This window comes from Bos grunniens, chromosome 2 (genome assembly GCF_055505025.1).
Source record: "Bos grunniens cultivar Pamir isolate PY7600 chromosome 2, Bosgru_T2T1.0, whole genome shotgun sequence".
NCBI classification, from domain to species: domain Eukaryota; kingdom Metazoa; phylum Chordata; class Mammalia; order Artiodactyla; family Bovidae; genus Bos; species Bos grunniens.
Genome location: NC_141166.1, coordinates 98,276,368 through 98,302,277, shown reverse-complemented (window position 1 = coordinate 98,302,277; position 25,910 = coordinate 98,276,368). Strand labels below are relative to the sequence as shown.

General features: G+C 40.7%; 1 protein-coding gene across 3 annotated transcripts in view; it reads left to right on the top strand.

Annotated features, from left to right (window-relative positions):
* Window positions 1-24,960, top strand: part of ACVR1 (activin A receptor type 1) — a 131,370-nt gene extending 106,410 nt beyond the window's left edge. For all 3 annotated transcript variants that reach the window (XM_086353959.1, XM_086353942.1, XM_086353950.1), the window contains 5 exons: window positions 897-1,043; window positions 8,154-8,429; window positions 12,490-12,687; window positions 22,877-23,007; window positions 23,744-24,960. In XM_086353959.1, coding sequence (XP_086210085.1) covers window positions 897-1,043; window positions 8,154-8,429; window positions 12,490-12,687; window positions 22,877-23,007; window positions 23,744-23,878 — 887 coding nt within the window. In that variant the 3' untranslated portion in view covers window positions 23,879-24,960. The remainder of the gene's footprint in view (window positions 1-896; window positions 1,044-8,153; window positions 8,430-12,489; window positions 12,688-22,876; window positions 23,008-23,743) is intronic.
* Window positions 24,961-25,910: the final 950 nt, after the last annotated feature.

Sequence of the window (25,910 nt, the reverse complement as noted above, 5' to 3'; positions counted from 1 at the left end):
GTTGACAAGCCGCCAGTTGCGCCAGGACTGTCCTCCATGGATCAGATCACAGCTAGTCACCGTGCTTTGAAAATGTCTTCTCCAAGTGGCCTTTTCGGGGTTGCCCACTTGTGGCCTCACAGGGACTGTCTCACAAGGGAACACCCATAACCACTGTCAGAAATCAGGACTGTTCTGGGATTACATGTGTAAGACTTTGCAGATCCTCTTTGGAAATACATCCTCTGCCAAGAAACCCTTTACGGATGGCAGTGGCTGCCCGTCTATTTCCTACACCAGTATTGTTCTGTTTGTGTGTGCGTGTGTGTTAATCCTTCAGAGCACACATCTCAAACTTCATAGTCTCCTTTGTGAAAAATAGAAAGGCCTATGTAAATTCACCAATTTGGACTCTTAGAAAATGTCTGTGTTGATCCATTATGAAGGGGAGTAATCACATAAGCTATTCAATTTAGCCACATACATGTTTCTTGGTTTTCATCAACACTGAAGTCTAATAATCTATACCATTTTCTGAGTCTTACTAACTTTCATGTGCTTTTACAAACCATATGCATTTCATACGTTTTCAGAGAGGGAATGTAAATAAATGTAAACTCTGTAGCTAGCAGCTCGTTGTACGAATGCAGGTTCTGAGAGTGTTTAATGTGATATCACAATAGGCTGGGAGGGGCAGTTTCCACCTTGCTTTTGGATGTCTTTACAAGCAAGAGGTAGTGCTATTTATCAGGTTGGTCGTAACATCTTACAGAAAAGCCCAAATGGACTTTCTGGCCAACCTAGTATATTCCCTAGTGGCATTTTTCCAAGGGAGGGTTGAAAGTGGCGGGCACAGTGTTAATTGGTGACCTGTCCTGTCCTCCTGCCCAGTGTCACCTCTGTGCTGCTTTCCACAGGGAAGGGCAGATATGGCGAGGTGTGGAGGGGCAGCTGGCAAGGGGAGAACGTCGCTGTGAAGATCTTTTCCTCCCGGGATGAGAAGTCGTGGTTTAGGGAAACAGAATTGTACAACACTGTGATGCTGAGGCATGAAAATATCTTAGGTAAGTACACAATCCCCACATCAGTTTTTTTCTAGAAAGAAATAACTGCCTGCCTTTGCCCTCTCTGATTGGGTGTGTGTGAATGTGCAAGTCTCTCCTGAATGGTGACATAGGGACCGTCAGCATTTATATACACTGTTGAATTTTCTTTTCACACCAATCTCTTGTTTAAATCTGCAGAGAAGCTAAGTTTGAAGATTCTCTGGATGATGAAAAGGAAATTGTTATTGCTAAGTCTTCCTCTGCAGGTTGTTATTTAAATAACAAAAATTTGCCCCATATTGTTCACTTCAAGGCTTCCTCCGTAGTTCTGCTTACCCCACCCTTTTTGAATATTTATTACTTGAATCAAGCTAAGAAAGATCTTTGGACGATTTCCTAGAGATTCATAGCTCCCAGGGACATCATAATTAAATGCACATTCCTTCAAACAAGGCATTGCTTTTTAAAGCCCAGATTTAGAGAGGGATTTAGCATACATTTTAATTTGGAAACTAAAGCTTGGAAACATTTGTGAAATATGTGAAGAGCTGATTGAAATACTGCTATGGAAGTATAAAGAGTTAGAATATTTCTTTAGTCCGTTGACTTCTCTGAAAAGTTTCTCTAAATGTGTTTATACTAATACCTGTGCGAGGAGTGCTGCCTGGAGTGCTTCTTTAAGAGTGGATGTAAAGTTTCTATAGAATTTGACTATTATAGGATAGTGTTGGCTACTTCATGGCTACTGGATTGGGTGTGGCTTACAGGAAGGCCATTGCGAGAATTCATTTCTATTCCAGTACTGCCAGTGTAGTATTTGCCAGTGTATTACTGAAGCCTGAGTCAAGTTGTCTGCAAATCATGGTATGAAAGTTGTTCAATGCTCGACTCTAACAGCTTGATGGTATGTTTCGTCTCAGAACCGTCTGTTTCTGGTGTCCTTTTCTCCCTTCCCCTCCCCGCTGGGCCCCAGGCCTTACCTAGTTCTCACTTGCCACTGCTGTTGGTCTTGCCTTTCCAGTCCATCTTGTGGTACTAAGTTGCCTTGCACTGGGGAGCTGAGATGCTCCTGCTCAAAATGTCTTTGACTCTCACACCGCTCGCAACATTTGTGACGTCTGAGCCCGGCATCCCAGGTGCTCTGTTTTGAGGTCTCAAGGAATGTCTGCTGCTTCCTCTATACACATGCCCACACGCAGCCGCTTGCGATATTTTTATTCCTTGGTATCGTCCATGCCTTTGTCGTGTGGCTCCTGCTCACCCACTCTCCCCACACCTCTGCTCAAGCCACCCCTTCTTGCATCAAAACTTCTCAGTTCCCTTCCAGACTCTCCCAAGGGGTCTACCTGTACTCTTCTGCCCGCCTGTACTTTGTACCTCCACTAGATAACTCTTACCATACACTGCCTTATGCTGTAGTTTGTGTGTGTGTAACAGCAGTCATGCTTAGTTACCATGCAGTAAGCACTGCTGCATGTCATGTCCGTTTTCTCATTAATCTTTTCCATGACTGTAGAAGGGTAGATACTCCTGTTTTCCTGGTTGTAACTGATAAGGTTTTTGTTTTCACACCCCGTCCCGGGGACAGTTCCCTGCACATGGTAGGTGCTCAGTAAATATTAATTAAATTGGATTTAATCACTCTGGAAATTTGAAAGGCACCTTTGCAGTACAATTCATGGGAGAGAAGTTAGGTTCCCTCAGTGTGAGCATAGAAGGCAAAACATTGCCCACTTCTTCTTACCTAATGATCCTCAGAAATTCTGAATTCATGAGATCTGGTACCCTCATCATAATTACAGCTATATGGATTAATTTTACTGTGTAGTCAGTCCCTTTAGATGAGAAGGTGCAGAGAAAATGTATTACCTTTTTCAGTTTTAACTTCTTCTTTAGCAGCTTTTTGAATGTAGAGGCTTGGAGGTTTTCTGTGATCATTTTCTTTTCTATCAAAAGAGCATATTGTTTTGAATATGAGATCATGATTTCCCCCAACCCCTGAGTACTGCCAACTCTAGCCCCCAAGAAATACATAATTGTGTACACACACACACACACACACACACACACACACACACAGAGTTCTGGGCCCTCACTGTTTATCTCCCTAAAACAATTAACTCTTTCTTCTGCTTTGTCTCATGTAGAAGTCAGCAGGTAAGTGAATGATGGGAGGCTGTATTATGTATTATGGTGTTCGAACAGTGTCTGGGAGCTTGGGAAGCTGGATTCTACTCTCACATAATTAGAGGCCCACAGTGTGACTCTGGGCCAGAGCTGTATGTTTCTGAGCACCCTTTTCCTCATCACTAAAGCCAGGGAGATTGAGTTAATGTGAGATTTTCAGTCCAAAAACCTTTTTTTTTTTGGCCAAGCTGCACAGCTTTTGGGATGTTCACCGTCCAGGGATTGCCCCTGTCTGGTAGTGAAAACACTGTGTCCCAATAAACCACTGGATCACCAGGGAATTCCTGTCATCTTACACTCTTTTTTTTTTTTTTTAAATTATGGTACACATGACATCACTTACATGTTAAATCTAAAATATGACATGAATTTATCTCTAAAACACAAACAGACTCACAGATGTAGAGAACAGACTTGTGGCAGCGGGGGGTGGAGGATGGTGGAGGGAAGTATTGGGAGTTTGGGACTAGCAGATGCAAACTTAAATATAGACTGGGTAAACATCAAGGTCCTAGTCTATAGCATAGGGAACTATATTCAACATCCTGTGATAAACAGTAATGGAGAAGAATATGAAAAAGAGTGTATATATATGTATAACTGAATCACTGTGCCGTACAGCAGAAATTAACACGACACTGTACATCAACTATCCTTCAAGAAAATTTTTAAAAGAGATTATAGCACTTAAATTATGGCACAGTATCCATTAAGTTGACCATTTTAATCATGTAAGTGAGATTTAAGTACATTCATACTGTGCAGCCATTATACTCTCCATCTGTAGAAGTGTCTCATACTCTTAAAAGGTACTGATTCACCATTTAATGTCAGAATGTTGTTAGACCAACTGGAAGGAAACTACCTAAAAAATACTAAATTACAAATTTTGGGGTTGTAATGGAACCCTGAGCTATTTTGAGCTATGAGTAAACAGCTGCACTTGAACACCTACTGTGTGGGAGGCATCTTACAAAGCATTTTACCTGTACTGATTCTTTTATTCTCACAGGAACCCTCTGACGTATTGCTATTGCTAAGTCACTTCAGTCGTGTCCGACTCTGTGTGACTCCATAGGCAGCAGCTCACCAGGCTCCCCCGTTCTGGGATTCTCCAGGCAAGAACACTGGAGTGGGTTGCCATTTCCTTCTCCAATGCATGAAAGTGAAAAGTGAAAGTGAAGTCGCTCAGTCATGTCCGACCCTCAGTGACCCCATGAACTGCAGCCTTCCAGGCTCCTCCATCCATGGGATTTTCCAGGCAAGAGTACTGGAGTGGGGTGCCATTGCCTTCTCCGCTTTGACGTATAGGACGGTGCTATTCATAACTTAGAAACGAGGAAACCAAGGCGGTGATTTTCTTTATATTTTATATAATCTTTAAAAAATTTTTCTTTTAAATGTTTAATTGGAGAATAATTGCTTTACGATGTTGTATTGGTCTCTGCTGTACAACAGTGTCAATCAGCCATAAGTATACGTATGTCCCATCCCTGTTGAGCCTCTCTCCCAGCCCCCAAGATGGTGATTTTATGTGTCAGAGATGGGCTCACCCAGCTCAGGATGGTGAGCCATGTGAATGCCTAGTAGTGCTGCTCTGGAGCCTAACACTCTCAAACCCTATGCCACGGCATGCTGATCTCACTCCGCCACGGTCAGAGCTGCCTGGCGCCTGGTTCCCACAAGAGCTGCCACTCAAGAGGCTCACAAGGGTACTGCTTACCTCACTTAAGATTTGGGTTTTATTTTAGTTCTTGAGGAGCCTGGGAAGATGACTTTGGCTGTTCTGAAAGAGGCTTTTGCCCTAATCACTTTCTCTCTGTGTTATGAACACATCCAGTGGTTGGGCCAGACTTCCAGCTTACGGGCACCTGTTCAGTCTCCACTAACAGTAGACGGCTTTGACTCAAACTGCAAACGTCCCATAAAAATGCTCTAGTGTGTTGCAGCAAATGTAGTTACAAATTCACACTTGAGTGGTAAACAGCTTTTAAAAATCCAAGAGTTGACTCATGGAAAAGACTCTGATGCTGGGAGGGATTGGGGGCAGGAGGAGAAGGGGACGACAGAGGATGAGATGGTTGGATGGCATCACTGACTCGATGGACGTGAGTCTGAGTGAACTCCGGGAGTTGGTGATGGACAGGGAGGCCTGGCGTGCTGCAATTCATGGGGTCGCACAGAGTTGGACACGACTGAGCGACTGAACTAATTAACTAACTTATTTGAAAGTCATTTTTCTTGAAGGTCTAAATCATAATTAAGGGCCAGAAAAAATCCCTCTCTAAGAACTTGGGGACTTAGAGAAGGTGAGAGAATGAATCTTATTTACTTATTTATTTAATTAATCACTCAATCAATCAGATGCTGCTCTCCCTTGGCCAGAGGAATCAATAAAGGCTACACAAATTTATTGCAGTGATTTAATTTCTTTTGAGTGGTGCTTCTATAGTTTGGGATACCCATTTTTGAGAAAGTCATTAAAGATGGATATTATGTGGTATAAAATGATTAAGCAGAAATGTTTAAAAATTGAAGTACAGTTGATTTACAATGTTGCATTAATTTCTGCTATACAGCAAAGTGATCCATATATATATATACACACACACACACACACACACATTCTTTTATGTGTTCTTTTCTGTTATGGTTTAATCTCAGGATATTGAATATAGTTCCCTGTGCTATACAATAGGGTATTCCCTGATGGCTCAGTGGGTAAAGAATCTGCCAGCAATGCAAGAGACACAGTAGTAGACGTGGGTTAGATCCCTGAGTCAGGAAGATCCCCTGGAGGAGGAAATGGCAACCCACTCCAGTATTCTTGCCTGGCGAATCCCATGGACAGAGGAGCCTGGTAGGCTACAGTCCATGGGGTCACAAAGACTCAGACACAACTGAGCGACTAAGCACCAGCACAGCTATCGAATAGTACCTTGTTGTAGCAGAAATATTTTCTTTCGCAAGAATAACTGACATCTAAGTGCACAGTTTGAATTATGTTATGGTCAGCTAAGGGTTCAAGAGCATCAGCTATGGGGACACAAAGACAGGCTGGAGAACAGTGAGAGACTTAGGCTGGCTGAGGGACCACGTCAAGGTGTCGAAGTGTTATTCATTTCACTTTACAGATGTCCCATGGGTACAGATGTCAGGATTGTCTTTCTCTGAGTAGAAGCCAGCTTGTCTGAAGGCAGGATGAATTGGTAGGGAAGAGAATGGGTTCTAGAGCCAGACTGCTGGCTGGCTTACTGATGTTGATGTCAATGACCTTAACGTTATTGGCCTTAATGTCAGTAAGCTTACTGGCCTTAGTGTCAGTGACTTTAATGTTAGTGATGTAAGCCTTCCTGTTCATGTGGTTGTTGGAGGATTGCACATGGGGTATTTAAACCTGTCTGGCACACTGCTAGTTCTCACTAATTAGTAATGGCTTCTGTTGCTGATGATCAAATTAGGTACTCCTCTCTGTTCCCAGCACTTTCTTATGTAAGGTATGGTGCATCAGGGCAGCTAGCATCAAACTTGGAGTTAGTAGCAACTTAATAGCTGTGTGATCCTTGGCACCTCCCAGCAGCAACTCAATTATTTGTAAAATGAGTATAATGATATTTATCCTACTGGTCTATTGAGAAAAATCCCAATTTGTGAAAATGTTATAAAAATCAAAATTTCTGAAAGTGTTACAAATTTTATATAAAGTACTTTATATAAAGCATTTTAAGTGTTTTCCTTTTCTTTCATACTTTCACAAGTCATTTAATTCTTCAAGTCTTATCTCTCTTTTTTTAAAAAAAATCCCCTTATATTTATTTCTAAGTTCTAAATTTCACTCTCCATCAAGTGTGTTCATAAGGCATAGATCTATAGTGCTAGGAAAGCATCTCTGTAGCAGAAAAGACTGGTACACTATTTCACAGGTTAAGAAGTGCCTCTGACTTCAAGTTCCTTCAATGTGCTGAAAAGTTCCCTCAGAATGTCTAGAAAAGTTTCTTCCTTCCTCTGTATCTACATCTTTCAACATCTCACTTAAAAAAAAATGTTATTGAAATATAGTTGACATAAAGTGTCACATTAATTTCTGCTTCACAGCACAGTGACTCAGTTATACATATATATATAAATTTTCATATTCTTTTCTTTTATGGTTTATCACAGGACGAGTATGTCACTTCTTTTCAAGAGCACTTCAGTAGTCACTTCTTGATGGAAGCCTGCTGTAACATCTAGTCTGAGTTATGATTCCCTGCTCTGGGCTCCTGTTGTCCTTTGCACATATTAGTATACAATAAGGCTGTTTTCACATTATACTGTAATATTTCCTTTTCAAATCTGGGTTGTCTAGCCTACAAATACCATCATCTTGATTGTCCTGTGTGACTGACGAAGAGGATGCTTGTTATATTTGATAGATTCCTTTTTACATTTAATGAATCAGTCAGCTATTTAATATAAACTCACCCCTTGATTTTACAACAGAGACAATCCAAAGAGCACAAACGAGTTGTCCAATATTACACAGCAGATCACAGGCAGATCGAGACTGGAACACAGGTGTCTAGGTTCTAGGTTTTATGTTCTCTCTGGGTGGACGATGAATGATCTGTGCTTGGAATGCCAGCACGATGAAGGGTTTGACACTATCATTGTGGGTAAGCACAAAGACATTATTCCTATCTGAATCTTAATGCAATGTAAAATATTTTAATGGAAATGAATATGAAAATTTCCTGTTCATTAGCAGTGCCTTTTGAATGCATTAATAAGTACATTCTATTTCTCTGCTGATGCCTCTGTAAACCTTCTTTCATGGTAGTTGATGAGTTTAATTATTTTTGTCATGGGTGATCTCTACTATATGGGTCACTGTTTCTGTGTACTCGAGCTGTAATGTGGAATTCTCACTTGTCTGTTAATTTTTGTCATTGCGCTCTCCAGGTTTCATTGCTTCAGACATGACATCAAGACACTCCAGTACACAGTTGTGGTTGATCACACATTATCATGAAATGGGATCGCTGTACGACTACCTTCAGCTTACTACTCTGGATACAGTGAGCTGCCTGAGAATAGTGCTGTCCATAGCGAGCGGTCTCGCACATTTGCACATAGAGATCTTTGGGACCCAAGGGAAACCGGCCATTGCTCACCGAGATCTAAAAAGCAAAAACATCCTGGTTAAGAAGAATGGACAGTGTTGCATAGCAGATTTGGGTAAATTTTTTAATTTACTATTTTTTTAACTTTTGTCATGTTCCCGTTTAGCTGGGTTGCATCTTTTTCTCTCCTAACACTGTTACGAAAAATTTCAGGAATGCAAATTGAAATGGCTTCGTGGTGAACACCTGTGTATTTACCACCTAGATTCTCCCATGAACATTTTACTGTTATCACATATCCAGCCTCCTATTTATCAGTACACCTCAGTCTTTGTACATTTCAAAGTAAACTACAGACAAAAGAGCCCTTCCTTCCAGTGGCTTCAGCATACACACCACTGTATCATTCACTGCAAGTTTTTACTTTTTTCTTTTCAGGTAAAATTTACATGTCACATTAATTGCACAGATCTTAACTCTCAGAGTTTTGACAGATGCTGTAAAGTCCAAATCCCTGTCAAGACAGAAACCTTCCTGTTACCCTAGAAAGTCATTTTGGACTGGTTCAGTTTGTTCCTGCCCCAACCCACCCTGAGAGGCAACCACTCCTGGTGCTTTCTGATTTCACAAGCCTTTACAGAAAGTAGGTACACAGTTAGATAACCTATGGAATGAGTTTATCTTTAAAATGGTATCTAAAGTTGTTCTTCTGTAACCAACGCAAAGTTATTTAAATCAAAGAGGAGGGGAAAAATCCCCAAACCAATTTACCATTTGCTCTGCTGAGATATCTCATTCTTAGGTGGTAGAGTGATTCTTAATGTAGCTTTAATTGTATTATAAATAAGACTTTTCATTTACAGTGGCATTCTATATAAAACCTACTTACCCTAGACCCCTAGAATATTGGCTGAATGATAGGCTAATGAGAACTAAATTGTAATATGGGGTCTTCATTACAGTGAAATATTGGGGATGCCCACTCTACTTGGATAAAAAATGTTTATCTTATTTTCATATCATTGTAGGTACGCTAATAAAGGTTTAGGCAGTATGAGCTCTAATTACATAAATGATAAAATTGTTATTAAACACAATATTTGACATATCAGAAAACTTTCTTTCTTTTGAATCCCTTTCAAGTCCTTGTGTTCACATTGAGAAATTATTTTACAGTGTTTCCAAGTGTGAGAAGGCATGACACTAACACTTTTGTTGTGGCAAGTTGTGGTGTAGAAGGCTGTTAGACTATGCCAGGAGTCGTGAAGCTAAGGTGGTGTGTGTTTCCCAGTTACTGACCCAGTGTTCTTGTGCAGGTCCTTCCATCTGTTTACCTGCCCGAATTGCTGACCTGCTTATACTCAGTGCAGGAGTCGGGGAGCTTAGCAAGGAGGACTTCAGTGTTTGATACTGTGCCTTGTACTTCTCTGGTGTTTGAAACTTTTATAATAGTGTGTTCATGTATTAATTCATGTTACTGAAAGTCAATTATGCCTCACACGATTCTTGTGTAAGATTCAGAAATTTTATAAATGCTTTGCAAATAATCATTTAAATGGTAGATACTGTTATAGTTCAGAGGCCAAGGGAAGATGGGCAGACTGAGGCAGCTGTTGGTTTTGGTTTATGGGACTTGGGAGAAATTTGCAGCAAACCCAACTGATTAATTATTTAATTACATGTATTTTGGCCTACAGCCCTCCAATTGGATTCATGGTTTCAAATACAGCTTTATGTTTTAAGGGGTATTCAGGGAAGTAGATCAGTAGTACAGGAGATTGTTCCTATGCGACCACAATTTATATTAGCTTTTTACTTTATACCTAGAAATTAAGAGTCACAATTACGTTGTTATTAATATTGCAAAACTACCAGTATTTTAGCAAAAATACCAGTATTGTATTTTCCTAACTTTTGATTATAAAAAAACTCAAACATGAAGACTGAAAAAATAGTTTGATGATCATTCATATCCACAACACCTAGATTCAACAGTTACTAAAATTTTGCCAAATTTCCTTTATCTATATGTGACTTGAGTATATATATTTGCAAATTCATTAGAAAATAAATTGTAGACGTCACAATTCTTTACTCCTAAATGCTCCAAAATGAACCCCCTAGAAATACTTCTCTTGCATAATCATACTTTATCACGCCTAAAAGTTACTGATTATTCTTTAGTATCATTTACTATCCATTTTCAAGTTTTTCCAGTTTTTTTGAAATAGGAATTGAGGTACATTTCATTTGGTTGGTTTGTCTCTTTAGTTAGTGTAATTACTGATTATTGGGAAACGAATTACCTCTAAAACTTAGCAGCTTATAAGAACACAAATTTATTATCTCACACAGTCAAGTCAGCAGTCTCAGAACAACTTGGGTCTATGGTTCTGACTCATGATCTTAGAAGGGTAACAGTCAAGCTCAACTCAAGTCTATGGTTCTGGCTCAGGATCTTAGAGGGTAACAGTCATGCCGTCAGTCAGGGCTGCAGGCATCTGAAGGCTTGCTTGGGGCTGGAGGAACCTCCAGGATGGCTCACTCTCATGGCTGCTCACTCACATGCCATGCTCGGCTCCTTATCATATGGTCCTGTTCACTGGGCTACTGGAGTTACCTCCGACACTGTGAATGACCCCAGAGAGCAAACAGGGAAACATGTGCCTTCTATGTCCTAATCTTGAAAATAACACACACTTTTCTGCCTTGTTGTCTTTGATGGTCCAGCCCATGCTCAAGGCATGGGGAAGTGAGTTTCCCCTCTTTAAGGGAGAAGTTTCAAAACACTCATGGGTATATTTTAAAACCACCACAGCTAGCATCTCTATGCCTATTTAAATTGGACTTGTTTTGTATTCTGTTATCTTGACTCTTTGGTTCTGGAAATGGTGGAGGGGCATATATGATTTGGGAAATGTTCATAGTAGCTATGGAATCTTAGGATTGATTATAAAATTAAGGGAAAGAGGAATCAGTCTGAGTCAGATGCAGTTGCCAGTGTCTCTGGTAATTATTAAGGCTGGGATGACATGCATGCTATCTCCCGGCTGTATATGGAGTCGTCATCCCACCCATTCAGAGCCATGGACTGGGAGGAGAAGCATCCTCCACAGATGACTTGAGGGATCCCCACTGAGATACAAAGGTTTACACAGCCTGCTAACTCCACTCTGGCAATTTTCATTATTCTCAGTGTCAGAGAAATCATTTTCAGTTGGTCTGCCTATGCATCAAAAATTCCATTCTCAAACAAACCATGCGTGTATCTGTCCCTTGGTTTGTGAGGAATGTGGGTCTCTTTAGTTGGCTGAGGAATTCCGAAATGAGTCATGGCTTAAGAAAGTGCTTCAGAACCATTTAACATGAGAGCTGTGCTTTGAATCTGGGGTCAGCTTATTGTTCTCTGTACATGTGGCTGTTGAGAAAAAAGCCTGTGGGTTTGGCCCAGGTTACTGTTCAGATGGAGCTTTCCAGGTGGCTCAGTAGTAAAGAACCCACCTGTCAATTCAGGAGACGTGGGTTCGATCCCTGGGTTGGGAAGATCCCCTGGAGAAGGAAACGGCAACCCACTCCAGTATTCTTGCCTGGAGAATCCCATGGGCAGAGGAGCCTGGCGAGCTACAGTCCAGGGGGTCATAAAGAGTCGACATGAATGAGCGACTTAACAATAACAACTGTTCAGGTGAGTGGTCCTTTTTCAGGGATAGAGCAGGGCCTGGAGCAGTCGCCTCTTTGTGTCATGATAAATTACCTCAAAGTCCCTTCTTCAAACGGTTTGAAATTTGTTTGGAGACCAGTGGGAGCTGTACTGGAGCTGAGAGCTTCTTTTGAGGCTCCCATTTAACAAGTGAGTCTGTTTCCTTGTGGATTCTGAACACCAGCTTCATATTGATTTGGTGTATTATTCACTCAAAATCTTTTTGTCTCTGAGGTTCCTATATTAACTTAATACACCCAGGATGTTTCTGGCATCAGCCCTGTTTCCTGCTCTCACCTAAGTCATCACAACAGCACTCCAGGGATGACTGGGCGGGGGACGGGGGTGTTGGGGGGAATATGGCAGTCACCTTGAGTGCCACAAGAGGGCGCAGTTGACTGGGTTGGGTTGAAAACCTTCAGCAGCCCTCTGTGAGAAAGGGAGTGGGTTGACACTGTTGTCTTCTTCCTTTTAGGCCTGGCAGTCATGCATTCCCAGAGCACCAATCAGCTCGATGTGGGGAACAACCCCCGTGTGGGCACCAAACGCTACATGGCCCCCGAAGTTCTTGATGAAACTATCCAGGTGGATTGTTTTGATTCTTACAAGAGAGTCGATATTTGGGCCTTTGGACTTGTCTTGTGGGAGGTGGCCAGGCGGATGGTGAGCAATGGTAGGTAACTGATCTCATATAACGTTGTCCTTGTCTGAGTCCTCTTGATCCTGCTACCTTTAAAAGGGCAAAGGGAATATTTAAGTCCACATTGTTCCATGAATCATATTTGTGAAGCTGTCGGCATTTATATTTGATTTATGGCTGGTCGGTGGAAGGTGCCTAAGGGCAGTCTGTTTCAACTGCATAAAAGGAGATGGTGATAGAAAAAGTATTTCTGCAAGAGACTACATATTCCTTGATTCTTGGTATTTTTCCTTCAGTCCATATTTTTCTTCTTTCCTCCATCCTCATGATTCTGTCTTTCTCCTATTCTTCCTCCTCCTCTGCTCTTTTCCCAACTGGTGTTTATCATGAGGAGAATGCTCAAGTAAATCTAAGGGTGAATCTTGCTATTGTAGATAAGTTTACTTCTCAAGTTTGGATTATTGAGAAGAGACTCAAGTTGCACACTAGGAATTCACTCCTTTGTAAGAAGCAGGCTGTACTTGCTGAGTAAGTGAAGTTTACATCCAGGAAGCTCTGAATAGGAGGCTCATCCTGGTCCTCGTATAACAAAGTTTCATGAAATGGTGGTGTTGCCTTAGCCACTAGGGAAGCACATATTTGTCGATAACTCTTAACCTATATTCCCTACCATAACTTTTCACCTCCGTCTTTCTTATCAGCCAAAAATACCAAAAATGCACTGTTGAACTTTAAGTTTACTGCATTCTGGAGGCAATACGTATTCTCATTCAAGTACAACATGTGTCTCATCTACCCACAAAGTGGGTATCGGAGCAGCATCTCTCAAATCCACTAAATCGACCTCTTCACACCTTCACAACTGGAAGTCTTACTTCACAGAGGACACATCTGGAAATTATTCTCGGAAAGCAGATGAAAATGCTATATGTTTAAACTGATACTCATTTTCAGGAGATGCTCTGCCTTCCTGGGACCCACTGGGATCCTAGATTTAAAGTATTAGAGAATGCATGGAGTCGCAAACACAGGCTCCATCTCACCTTCCACTGATGCTTTCTTGTAATGATTGAAATTCTTGGAGCAACCATAATTTTTGAGAATAACACAGCCAGAGAATAGGAGGTTCTGTGAGGGAAGTGGAATTGGGGTAACATAGTTTTAGTGTGTAATAATTTAGATTGGCAAGCCTTTGGGGTAGCGTTCCCTCCTCTGCACCGCCTCCCCCCCTACCCCCAAGCAGAGTTTAACAAACTCTCTAAGGGTATCAAAGTCCTTGTTTCAGATTAAACATAAGCACGCAAACATTGTAACCTGACAGTTCTTTTAAAGATTTTTTTTTTTTTTTTTTTGGATGGAGTCATGAACATTTTCTTGGTAATTGTTTCTCAATTGTTGGGAGCTACTGACTTGCGTTTTGTGCCATTCAAGCGCCTTGAGAATTGTTTGCAACAGAGTGATTGTTTTGCTGATTTATAAAGTTCTGTCTGAACTTTGCCTGAAATTGCACAGCAACTTCATTTCCCCCATGTCCCTCCCTAATAATTCTTGAGAGGCTTAGAACTGAAAATCAAATTCTAATTAGTTTATCTTAAACAGGTTAGAAATGGATTGGTGTCATAATAAACCATGTGATGGGAAACTTGCCCCAGATGAAGAGGAAGTTAATGTTCCAAGGCCAGGATGGTAGCAATCCAGCTGTGGGTGCTGGAGCTGTGCCAGGCCAGCCTGTGTGATGAAAGCTGAACTTGGCAGAAACTTGGGACTTGGGCTTTGTAAGAACTCGTGTTGCAAATTCGTTCCCTGTGTCACAGGCTTAAACCCAAATGGCTTTTGAAGATCAGCTGTGATTAATAGGAGTCAGTTGGAAATTAGAGTCATTGGTTTAAAATGTAGCTCAACAAATCATAGTTTTCTCAGTCTATCTTCTAACATTATTTCTGAAAATCGTGAAGGGTAGAGGGAGAGAGACTATTTTGGATGTTTTCTGATTTCCTGATCTCCTACTTACATCATGGTTTAGATTGTTCTCTGTTGCCTAAACTTTTGTGGGTTGAGCTACTGTTCTGTGGTTTGATTTTTAGGGGGTGGTTAAGTCTCATTTTAAATCAGCCACTGTCCCTTGACAATGACTAATTTGGTATTTCCCTCTTTCTCGAGTTTCCCTTCTCCCATGAATATGTACATACACAAAGACAGAAATTAGTTTATCCAAACTCAAACTTGCGAGTGTTCAAGGCTGCTTGCAGATAGATCTATTAATATTTAGTATTATTATTATCCCCAAACAGAAAAATGAGTAGGATTTGCCTTTGCCTTGCAACGTTCACGCTTCTTTCGCCTTCTTCTTTATGCAAGCACATATATATTATATATTTTACTTAGTTGTAATTCTGTAATTCTTAGATATAGTTTGTATCTTCTTCATTTGTGGTTTTTTAATGTTAATCTGTTTTCATTTTTGGCGGTCATATTAATGGTCAGTTCATGAATTTAACTGTTTCCATATTGTTAGATATCCTGTCTCCTCCATATGGGGCCGATAGTAGATGTCTTTCTTCATATAACTTTTTCATTTAGGGAATTATTCTTAATCTGAGACAAAGTAGACCTATTAGGTCAAAGAATGTGGATGTTTTTATGGCTTGACGCATATTGCCAAATTGCTTTCCATAAGAGTTGTTCTAATTTACAATATCCCATTCACCCCAGGGTGTGATGTACCTATTTCACTTTCTTACTAGCTTTAAGAACTGACATTAAAAGGATATATATTTTTGAAATTATTGCATATTAAATGTACCTCATTTAAATATATGAATATCTTATCTTAGGAAGGTCATTATAATTATGTGTCCTTTGAGTTCCTGAGTCCATTGTAAAAATTGATGACCAGATAGTTCTCCTGGAGCAATGTGATCCTCAAGTGAACCATGAGTATAAAAATATGTCGCATTTTATATTTTCATGGGAACTTTACATTTCTTTGCTACTAATAATAAACTTCATGCTGTGTCTGTACAGGAAATGAAAGTTCAGTCCATTTTCGCATCTGAAATTATCTCAGTAGTGTCTTTTGGAATTTACTGTTTGTGTTTAGTTTGATACTGAATTTGGAATTGGTCAGAAGGAAAACCATTTTCTCACCTTTTCCGGGTGAACTTTCTATGTGGATCTAAGGCAGGGTTTTGCTTGGATCACTAGTGCTTAAGCTGCAAAGTGTGCAGTAGGATCACCTAGAAACACAGACTACTGAACCGCCCCCACCAAGTCTCCGATTAATAGGTCTGGGGCTGGACCCAGGATTTTGTTTTCTAACAGGGCCCCAGGTGATGCTGTGCTGTAGTCAGCGACTGTACTCTGGAGATCTCAGGTAAAAATGGAACATATTCTATCAGTCTCAATCAGGCCAGGAAATAAAGACTGTCCCTAGGATGCTGATAGAGCCTGTGTACGCAGGATTTCTTGGTTTGTGTTCTGATACGCGAAACTTGCTCTCTTCCAAGCCAAAGCAGGGTCCCTTTCTCCTTTCAGTCTTGTAGCTAGGGCGTGGCCTTTCTTTCTGGAGTTTGGCTACTTCTCCAGCAGCATTCTTCCTTTCTTCCTTTAATATCCAGTTCTGCAGACACACTACTTTCTGGTCACCTGGATTCAGTGTGGCATGGAGACAGAACTTGACATGTGGACACCATAGGTATGTGGGTGCCTCACAGCTCTTCACTTGTGCCGCTTAGCTTTGGGTCTGATCAAAATACCTCTAGTAGCCCCAGCCAAGCATCCTGCAGCCGTTCCTTCTTGGGATCAGAAGTCCCTTCTCTGAAGCCTCAGCTTTCAGTGTTTAGAACCCTGTATGTAGAAACAGCAGAGCTGTGTTGCTCTAATACTGTGGTCATCTGCTTTTGGCTTTAAAAACTGAAATGATCTTCATTGTCCCTCCTTTGGCACACCTTTGATTGTAGCATCATCCAAGCAGCATGAGCCTCTGTTATACCCCTCACGTGTCTCCTCTTCCCTGCCCACAGGAGGGTTCTGCAGACACATTTTTGTTGCCCTGTGACTGGCTTTATTTAGTGATGGAATCCAGTGTGTCAAAAAGCATTTGTATCTTACTGAAAAAACCCTGCTGGCCAAGCTACGTCTCTTAATGGGGTGTGGACTAGGAAATGCTTGTTAGAAGAAGCTTATGTTTGGCACACATGCTTTGGAAAACCTCTTCTGTGAGTCCTTGGACTTGCCAAGGAGCCATGTGTGCCTGTCGTTCCTAAGCACAATGGGCTTGTGTACAGAAACCACGGCTCGCGTTTCTTCAGCAACTTCCCAGTGTGTTTCATGAATTTATTCACTACTTCAGTGTCTATTAAGGTTTGAACAAAGGGGAGAAACATATTAGAGAAATTTTTAAGTATTCAAGTGATTTCTTTCAGGTTTGTCTGAGGCTTTAAGTGTGGGTTTGGGGCAGGAATATGGAGGTGGAGTAGGAAGGAAGGATTTTTTTCATGATTCCTGGAATTTTATGGCCTTGAGTTAAAGGTCTAGACCAGAGGAGGGCAGTTAATTGACCTCACGACAGAATAACGAGAGGCCAGCAGAACTTTACTGGGTGATGTTTGCTGCTTACTGGTCTCTCTCCTTGACACACCTTTCAGAGCAGCCCTCCACCAAGGCAAGCCTCTGTGATGTCAACCTTCTAACAGCCCCGGCATAAAGTGAATGATGCATTCTTCTTCTTGTAAGGGCTCCACAGCCAGCAAATGCTTGGATCTCTAGTGGAGCATCTCCCTCTAGGTTGAGGTATGTGAGATGTAAGGTGTCTGGTCATAGCTTAACTCAGAACATGGCTGCACATCTCTCGTAGGCCCTTTGACGTCTCCTCTGACAACTGTAACGTCAATCAGTATTTTTAGTAGGGCATGACGGGGCAGCAGTCTCTGAATCATTTGCTGTGGCACTGTTTCTTTGCTGGGAATCCCAGTAGTGGACATGACTTTTTAACGGATTTCAGAGGATGCATTTAGTCTTGACTTTGATGTACGTGGTTCCACAGGCCCATGAACTGGAGTGGGGGTGGCGGGATGAGGTCATCGCTGCCACACGTGTACTTTGCTCAGCAGAGAACAGAGCTGTCCTTCCAACTGTGTTCCTGTTTCAGAAAGGTGCACCTCCCTTGGGGAGAAAAAGGGCTTCCCAGCAAGTGCGCCCTGTTGGTTTACAGGTGTGACTCTCTGAAATCTCTGGCAGTGAGGCAGGGTCAAGGGGAACTGGGACTGGAACCCCTTGGCTGTCATCACTTTAGCTGTGAGAGTGCCATCCATTTGTCTGTCAGTCGTTTTTTATGTGGGCCATGGCGTGAAAACGGGGGGTCTGAAACCCTCCTGTGAGGAGTGTTAAGCAAAGTAACACAAGTAGATTTTTTTTTTTAAGACAAGTAACGTTTTTCATATATTTTTAAAAATATATTTATTTGGCTGTGCTGCATCTTAGCTGTGGCATGTGAGATCTAGTTTCTGACCAGGGATTGAACCCAGCCCCTTGCATTGGGAGCACAGCATCTTGGCCACCGGATCACCAGGCAAGTCTCAATAGATACATGTTTTTGAATCTTGTTCCTACCATGAAAAAATGCGTCTCTGAAAACACTGCTTCCCAAGATTCTTTCATACATGTAATGCCTTAATGATCTTTTTCCTATCCGAGTGCCACTTGTACCATTATTTTCTTAATCGTTGGAAATTTTTCAAACATTTCTTTTTAAAAGGAGATGAATGTCACTACCAGAAGTGGGAAAGCCAGTATCCCATGACATTAAATGGAAGATAATGTTAAAAATACATATACAGTTATTTAATTAAGATGAAAAAGTTTTGTCTGTGAACTGTTTTCTCACAGGTCATCCCTGAAGGAAACACCATATTAACTTAGAGATTTTTCAGAAGCCAACCATAAAGCACTCTGATTCAATGTAAAATGGCTTTAGTTGTAATGTTCTAGTTTCTGAAGGGTTTTATAATCCCTGTAGGCATTAACTGTTAATGGTAGCACTCTGTCTGTATGTCGGTGCTGAGGATTCTGCTTCCCTCACCTGTCACTTGGACGTGTCCACGCAAGTTGTGGGGCAGTGGAGAGAGTGAGCCCACTGTTGTGATGAGATGTACGCACTGTCCCATCCGGGGCTTGTTGGGAAGAGATCTAGAATACTAACAGGGAAATGGATTCTAGTTTGTCATTAATTAGCAGTGTGCTTAGACAAGTACATTTTCCCTGAGTGGGCCTCAGTTTCTTCTTCTGAAGGAAAAGAAGGCTGTGATCTGCCTGACTCTAACATCGCATGGATGTATTATTTTTTTCTTTTAATTAATTATTGGATATTAGAGTATAATCCAATATTATACAGCGCAGTGTTAGTTTCTGGTATACCATGAAGTGAATCAGCCATGTGCATACATATATGCCCTCTGTCCCACTCTCCACCCACCTCTCTAGGTCATCACAGAACACCGACCTGAGCTCCCTGTGCTATGCAGCAGCTCCATGCTTGTATCTTTGCCTCACCTTCAGATTGTTCAAATTATAGCTCACTCTACAAACCCTTATCTGCAATTGAAAAAAATCCCCCAAACTTTGAAAGCCAAATGGTTCGGGTATGGAGGATCACAAGGCAGGCCTTGTTTCTGGATGCTTGCATTTTCAGAAAGACCCCTCTGGTGTTTCATGTGGTTTGAAGCCCTGTCCAGGGCATTCCTGAGATCGTGATGTGTCCTGCACAGGTGTTAGAACTAAGGCCTGGCAATTAAGGCTTTTACTTAGAACCATGCAGTGAATTAATGCCAGGGATATTGTTGGTAAAGGTATATCTGCTCCAGAGAAAAATGTCACTTAGATATATGTCCAGGAATAAAACTAATTGTATAAATCAGATACACATGTCCAAAGTTGTAGGGGAAGAGGTTATGGATAATTTCTCTGACTCTTCCCATGGCTCTTGACGTTTCACCCCCCAATGTGAAAAAGCAAGGCCTGGCAGGCTTTGCCCTCCTTGACCACTCTTGGAGAGCTCCTCTCCTGCTGTGCTCCGGGATCCTTTGTTGCTGTACCACTCCTTTGGCACTTGAAGTACTTTGTATTTTTAGTCCCTTTTGCTGAGTGCACGCTGTTCTCTTCGCTGGCTCACGATTTGGCAGTTGCTTATTGGGTGCTACTGTAAAAGGACTGAAAATCCACTTGTTTTCTGGCAGAAGAGGAATAGTTGTAAGTAACTTCCTGCCTCGACAACGAGTCACTTCACAGCCTAACCTTGACCTCTCACCCTGCCCACCACATGTGCACCCATATCAGCCAAGAGAACGTCCCTGCCCCTCTCCAACATGGAAGGATCATTGTAAACCCCTTGTCTTTGTCCCATATCCCCTCCTATGCTCCCCCCGCCTGGAGTGCCCCCTCTCCTTGGTGTGTTCTTGTCCCGTAGTCTTTCTCGACAACTCATCTCTCGGTTCCCTCAAGTCCTGGCTCCCAGAAAGTTTCTTATGCTTCCATGGCACCAGCTTTATGTCTGGTGCTTAAACCACACAGGTGGCGTGGTTTAATTCTCTAAAATGCCCTGAGCACCACATCCCCCACCTCTTCTCCCTACTCCTAGTTTATATTTTTTTCCGTATTCTATTATTTTCATCACCAACATCACATCTTTATTTGTATATCCTTAGTCAGTCCAACCAGTCCACCCTAAAGGAGATCAGTCCTGGGTGTTCATTGGAAGGACTGATGCTGAAGCTGAAACTCCAGTACTTTGGCCACCTGATGCGAAGAGTTGACTCACTGGAGAAGACTCTGATGCTGGGAGGGATTGGGGGCAGGAGGAGAAGGGGACGACAGAGGATGAGATGGCTGGATGGCATCACCGACTCGGTGGACATGAGTTTGAGTGAACTCTGGGAGTTGATGATGGACAGGGACGCCTGGCGTGCTGTGATTCATGGGGTTGCAAAGAGTTGGACACGACTGAGCAACTGAACTGAAGTGCAAAGGACAGCCTCTGGATCACACAGTTTAAGGGATTAAAGTGGTTTTTAAGCCAATTTGGAAACTAGCAAGTAAAACTTAGAACGTCTATCCTTGCCTTTCAAGATATATAAAGGGGTAAAATACAATTTTTTTTTTAAACAAGATTCCCATTACCTAAGCAAAAAACGAGAGGGGCTTGTCTTATCTTCCACTAGAGTTCCTTGAAAACTGAGAGCATGTCTTATACTTTTATCATCCTCGGTGTTTAGTATGATGTTCCACACATGGTTGGTATGTAATATACTTTGAAATAATTGCTTTCCTTGACCAGAGGGAGTTCCAGATGATGGTGGAGTTTAATCCCAGACTGATTTTATTCTGCGGAAGCATGATCAACATTAGAGGGAGAGAGTCAACCATTTGTCCAATGGTTGACAAGAGATGTGACTAACTCCCAGACATAATGAATTAAAGTCTCTTTAAACTTGATTCCTTTTGTTAAAAATGGCAGTTAAAATTAAAATATGGAGAACTATAAACCCAAAAGAAAACTTAATCTTTGTATAGTGAAATTTACTGTTGAGTATTCCCAAATTCTGTTTTAAAAATCGTTAACTGTACTTTTGCATTTACATAAAAATTCAACTTCATAGTTGTATAACCCTTCCCAAGCTGGCTAGGCAAATTACTCCCAAATGGCTATCATGCTAGATTTTTAAAGAATGCTAAAGTAGGCACAATCCTACTGTTTCTTATAAATTAATGTGGCCCTTATAAAGGTATAAATTATCTTGCAGGTCTGTGTTCAGCTCTATTTTATGTGATGTCTCCTAGTAATATGTGTATTGAAAAGAATTAAAATATTTTTTGAATGCTTCCTAGGGACCTGACTAGAGCAGTAGTAGGTAAGGCCTCTGAGATGAAGTATCTTAAGTCGTCTTTTGAAAGCAGGGATTTATGCCCAGTCTGAACTGTTTATGATTTGCCAGGAAAGGTGTTAATCCACTGACTAGTACACGTTACAAACACAGTCAAGCAATGTGGGTAAGTTAGATTTAAAAATATCAATTATAATTTTTAAATCTAATTTAGACTACATTCCATTTTTAAAATAAATCTATGAAGTTTAACAAAACTGTAGTATTTAACAGATGTTCCTTATCATGACTAATGTTTTCCATAAATGGTTTGTATTTATATGGGATCTTTTAGAACAGCTTCACAGTGTTAATTTCTTTGACAAATGAAAAGGAGATTGCAAAACAGTTATCTTCCCGTCTGTGCCAATAACCGATCTCGTAGGTATTTAGGAAGAGAAGTTACATGGAGGGAGAGGCAGTAAACCAGGGAATCTACTAGCCGCATTGTTGAGGCCTTTGATGATGGAAGAAAAGTAATGGATTTCCTGGGTTTTATTTCTATAAAGAATCCATTTTCTCATTCCAAATCATTTCTTTAAATTTTTCTGTTTGTGGAACTACTTTTCTTTGCAAAGAGTAAGGAACTGATGTAATTTTGCTAAGGAAAAAGATTTCCAAGGCATTGAAAACCATGCCGGAGCAGAAATTAGCCACTTTCATAATTGCCTGGGAGTGAGGAAGAGTTCATTCTTTTTAGCCATTCTTCTCCTTTCCAATGACTGTCCTCCGCATTTTATTTTGTGCCTTTGATCTAAGAGGAAATAATAGAGCCATCAGACAGACAGCTGTGAATGACAGAGGGTACTTAGAACATACTGGATGAATGAGGAAATTGCATTTCATATTACATATTTGCATCCTCCGAAGGGGATGGATTATTTCACAGCAGTGACTTTTTCCCTAATAACAGAAAGGGGTATTTTGCTGATGGTTTTGGATTATTTACCTCTAGCTCTAGTTCATGAACTGCATTTCATTTCAGTTATGGTTTGAAGTTACTAGAGTCATGTACCTTCTTTAGGTATCTTGACCCTATTTAATCAGAGATTCTCTTTGAGTAGCAGTCACATTTTCTTCTAAACAGTTTTTGCCCTTAAGTCCTCTGCAGGGCTTCCTTCCTTTGCTTTGTTTTCCACGTATTTTTTTAAGACCTACCTGTAGCTTTTAGGATCATCTTGAAGTTTGAGAAAGGTGATCAGTACTTTTTCTTTTTTTTCTGCATTGTATCCTGTGATGCCCATCAATAATACCCTGGAAACCTCTATTCTTTTGCTAACCAACACAATTCTTGTCCATGTATGAAGGTATTGTGGAGGATTACAAGCCACCATTCTATGATGTGGTTCCCAATGACCCAAGTTTTGAAGATATGAGGAAGGTAGTCTGTGTGGATCAACAGAGGCCTAACATACCCAACAGATGGTTCTCAGACCCGGTAAGAGTACTATGCTTGCTTCATTTCAGAGCTATACTGTCCGTACACTTGTATACAACTCTATACATACCAGAGTTTCAGCTGGTAGAGTGATTTGTTCTGTTGCTTTCTCTCCCTATTTTATGTAAAAGGGCTTTAGACCTAGTAGAACAGGTTCACAAAGTGGTCTCATTCTTGAAAGAGCCACATCGATAAATCTTGATAACAAATGACAATATTCACAAGATTTTCTACCCTTGACCAGCTCCAGGAATTGGGAGAGTCATTACTATGCCACTAGCCCTAGGGCTGCAGTTTCACCTGTAAAAGTCTCACCAAGAGACTTGAATTAATGCTTTTAAATTCTTTTCTGTCTCTGCATATCTGAAATTCCAAACATAGGCTGTTTAATGCTGCCAATCCTTAATTGCTGTTGTTAAGTAGTAATAACAAATCTTAAGACATTGAGAAATGACCCTATTTGCATATTTCAGTATTAACTCTTAGTTAGTACTATGGCTTTTAATACTCATAAAACCATCAAGGGGTCCAGACTGGTGTATGTAATTGACTTGATAAAGTCAGATGGTAGCATTAAGACACTCAAGAGTGGCTTCTTTACCAGTGGCCAAGGCTTTGATTATTGTGTAAGGAAGATAGTAATAATATCACAAGACCTGCAGAGCCCTGCAAAATGGTTGGCATAACATCTGTCCAGTTTCTTATTCACTGTGGTGTTGGTTCTTTCTCTCCTCAGACATTAACCTCCCTGGCCAAGCTGATGAAAGAATGCTGGTATCAAAATCCATCTGCCAGACTCACAGCCCTGCGTATCAAAAAGACTTTGACCAAAATTGATAATTCCCTAGACAAATTGAAAACTGACTGTTGACATTTTCATGGTGTCAAGAAGGAAGATCTGACATTATTGTTGTCCAGCTGGGACCTATTGCTGGCCTGACTGGTTATCAGAACAGAATCCATCTGTCTCCCTCCCCGAATGGCTGCTTTGACAAGGCAGACATCTTACTCGGCTGTGTGCTGGGGAAGACACCAAAACCACCCTAACCTCGCTCAATGACTGTGACCTGGGCATTTCACAAACTGTTCACACTGCAGAGACTTAACGTTGGACAGACAATGTTGCAAAGGTAGGGAACTGGAGGAACACAGAGAAATCCTAAAAGAGATCTGGGCATTAAGACAGTGGCTTTGCATATCTTCACAGGTCTCCTAGACACTCCCCACGGGAAACTCAAGGAGGTGGTGAATTTTTAATCAGCAATATTGCCTGTGCTTCTCTTCTTTATTGCACTAGGAATTCTTTGCATTCCTTACTTGCACTGTTACTCTTAATTTTAAAGACCCAACTTGCCAAAATGTTGGCTGTGTACTCCACTGGTCTGTCTTTGGATAATAGGAATTCAATTTGGCAAAACAAAATGTAATGTCAGACTTTGCTGCATTTTACACGTGCTGATGTTTACAATGATGCTGAACATTAGGAATTGTTTATACACAACTTTGCAAATTATTTATTACTTGTGCAGGTAGCAGTTTTTACAAAACTGCTGCATGCATATGTTAAAGCTTATTTTTATGTGGTCTTATGATTTTATTACCAAAATGTTTTTAACACTATACTCTGAAATGGACATTTTCTTTTATTATCTGTTAAATTCACATTTTAAGTGCTTCACATTTATATGTGTGTAGACTGTAACTTTTTTTCAGTTCATATGCAGAACGTATTTAGCCATTACCCACGTGACACCACCGAATATATTACTGATTTAGAAGCAAAGATTTCAGTAGAATTTTAGTCCTGAACGCTGTGGGGAAAATGCATTTTCTTCGGAATTATCCATTATGTGCATTTAAACTCTGCCAGAAAAAAATAACTATTTTGTTTTAATCTACTTTTTGTATTTAGTAGTTATTTGTATAAATTAAATAAAATGTTTTCAAGTCAAAGTGAATTTTGTTCAACATAAAAAAAATCTACATATTATAAGGCATTTTCTTATGGAAACAGAAGCACAAAACTAATTTGTAAGTCAATTTTGCATTTAAAGTCTACTAATGAACTTTAAGGTTCTAAGGAGGATGCCCTCCATCTTAAATTTGGTACCAGAAAATTTAAACTTGGTAGGGTGGAAGGGCTGCAATTTTATTTTTTTCTTAGGTTTGTTACCCCCACTACAAAGCTGGGGAAACTGACTGACTGACCTGCCTCCTTAGAAAGAGACTTGTGAATGTAAGTGGAAAGAAGAAGGTCGAAGCATTTTGTTTTGTGTAAAGATGCTGTGTGAGGGAAAGCAGTCTTTGGCATCTTACCTACCTTTGCTGCTTGGGGAGAGTTGGTTGTTGGCTTTTTTTACTTGTGTTCAATGGGGTTTAAAATGTAGGGTTTAGAGTAACTCAGAGTAGAGGTGTTAAAATTCTGGAATGTTCACCAGAGGTAAGTTAATAACTTCATTAGTATACATTTATGTGGCGAGTATATATTAAGGTCACATTTAACTTAAAAAATTGTGGTAAAACACATAACAGATTTTACCATCATAACCATTTTTACATATACAGTGCAGTGGTATTCAGTCTATTTACACTGTTTTGCTGCTGTCGCCACCATCCAGCCACAGAACTCTCTCCATCCTGCAGAACTGAAACTCTGTTAGATGATAGCTCTCCATTTCTCACTCTCTTCAATCCTTGGCACCCATCATTCTATTCTTGCTTTAGTTTGGCTGCTCTAAGTACCTCATAGAAATGGCATCACACAGTATTTGTCCTTGTGTGAGCCTGGCTTATTTCACTTAGCATAATGTCAAGGTTCATCTTTGTTACAGCATACATTAGAATTTCCTTCTGTTTTATAGTTGATAATATCCCACTGTCTATATATACAATGTTTATCCATT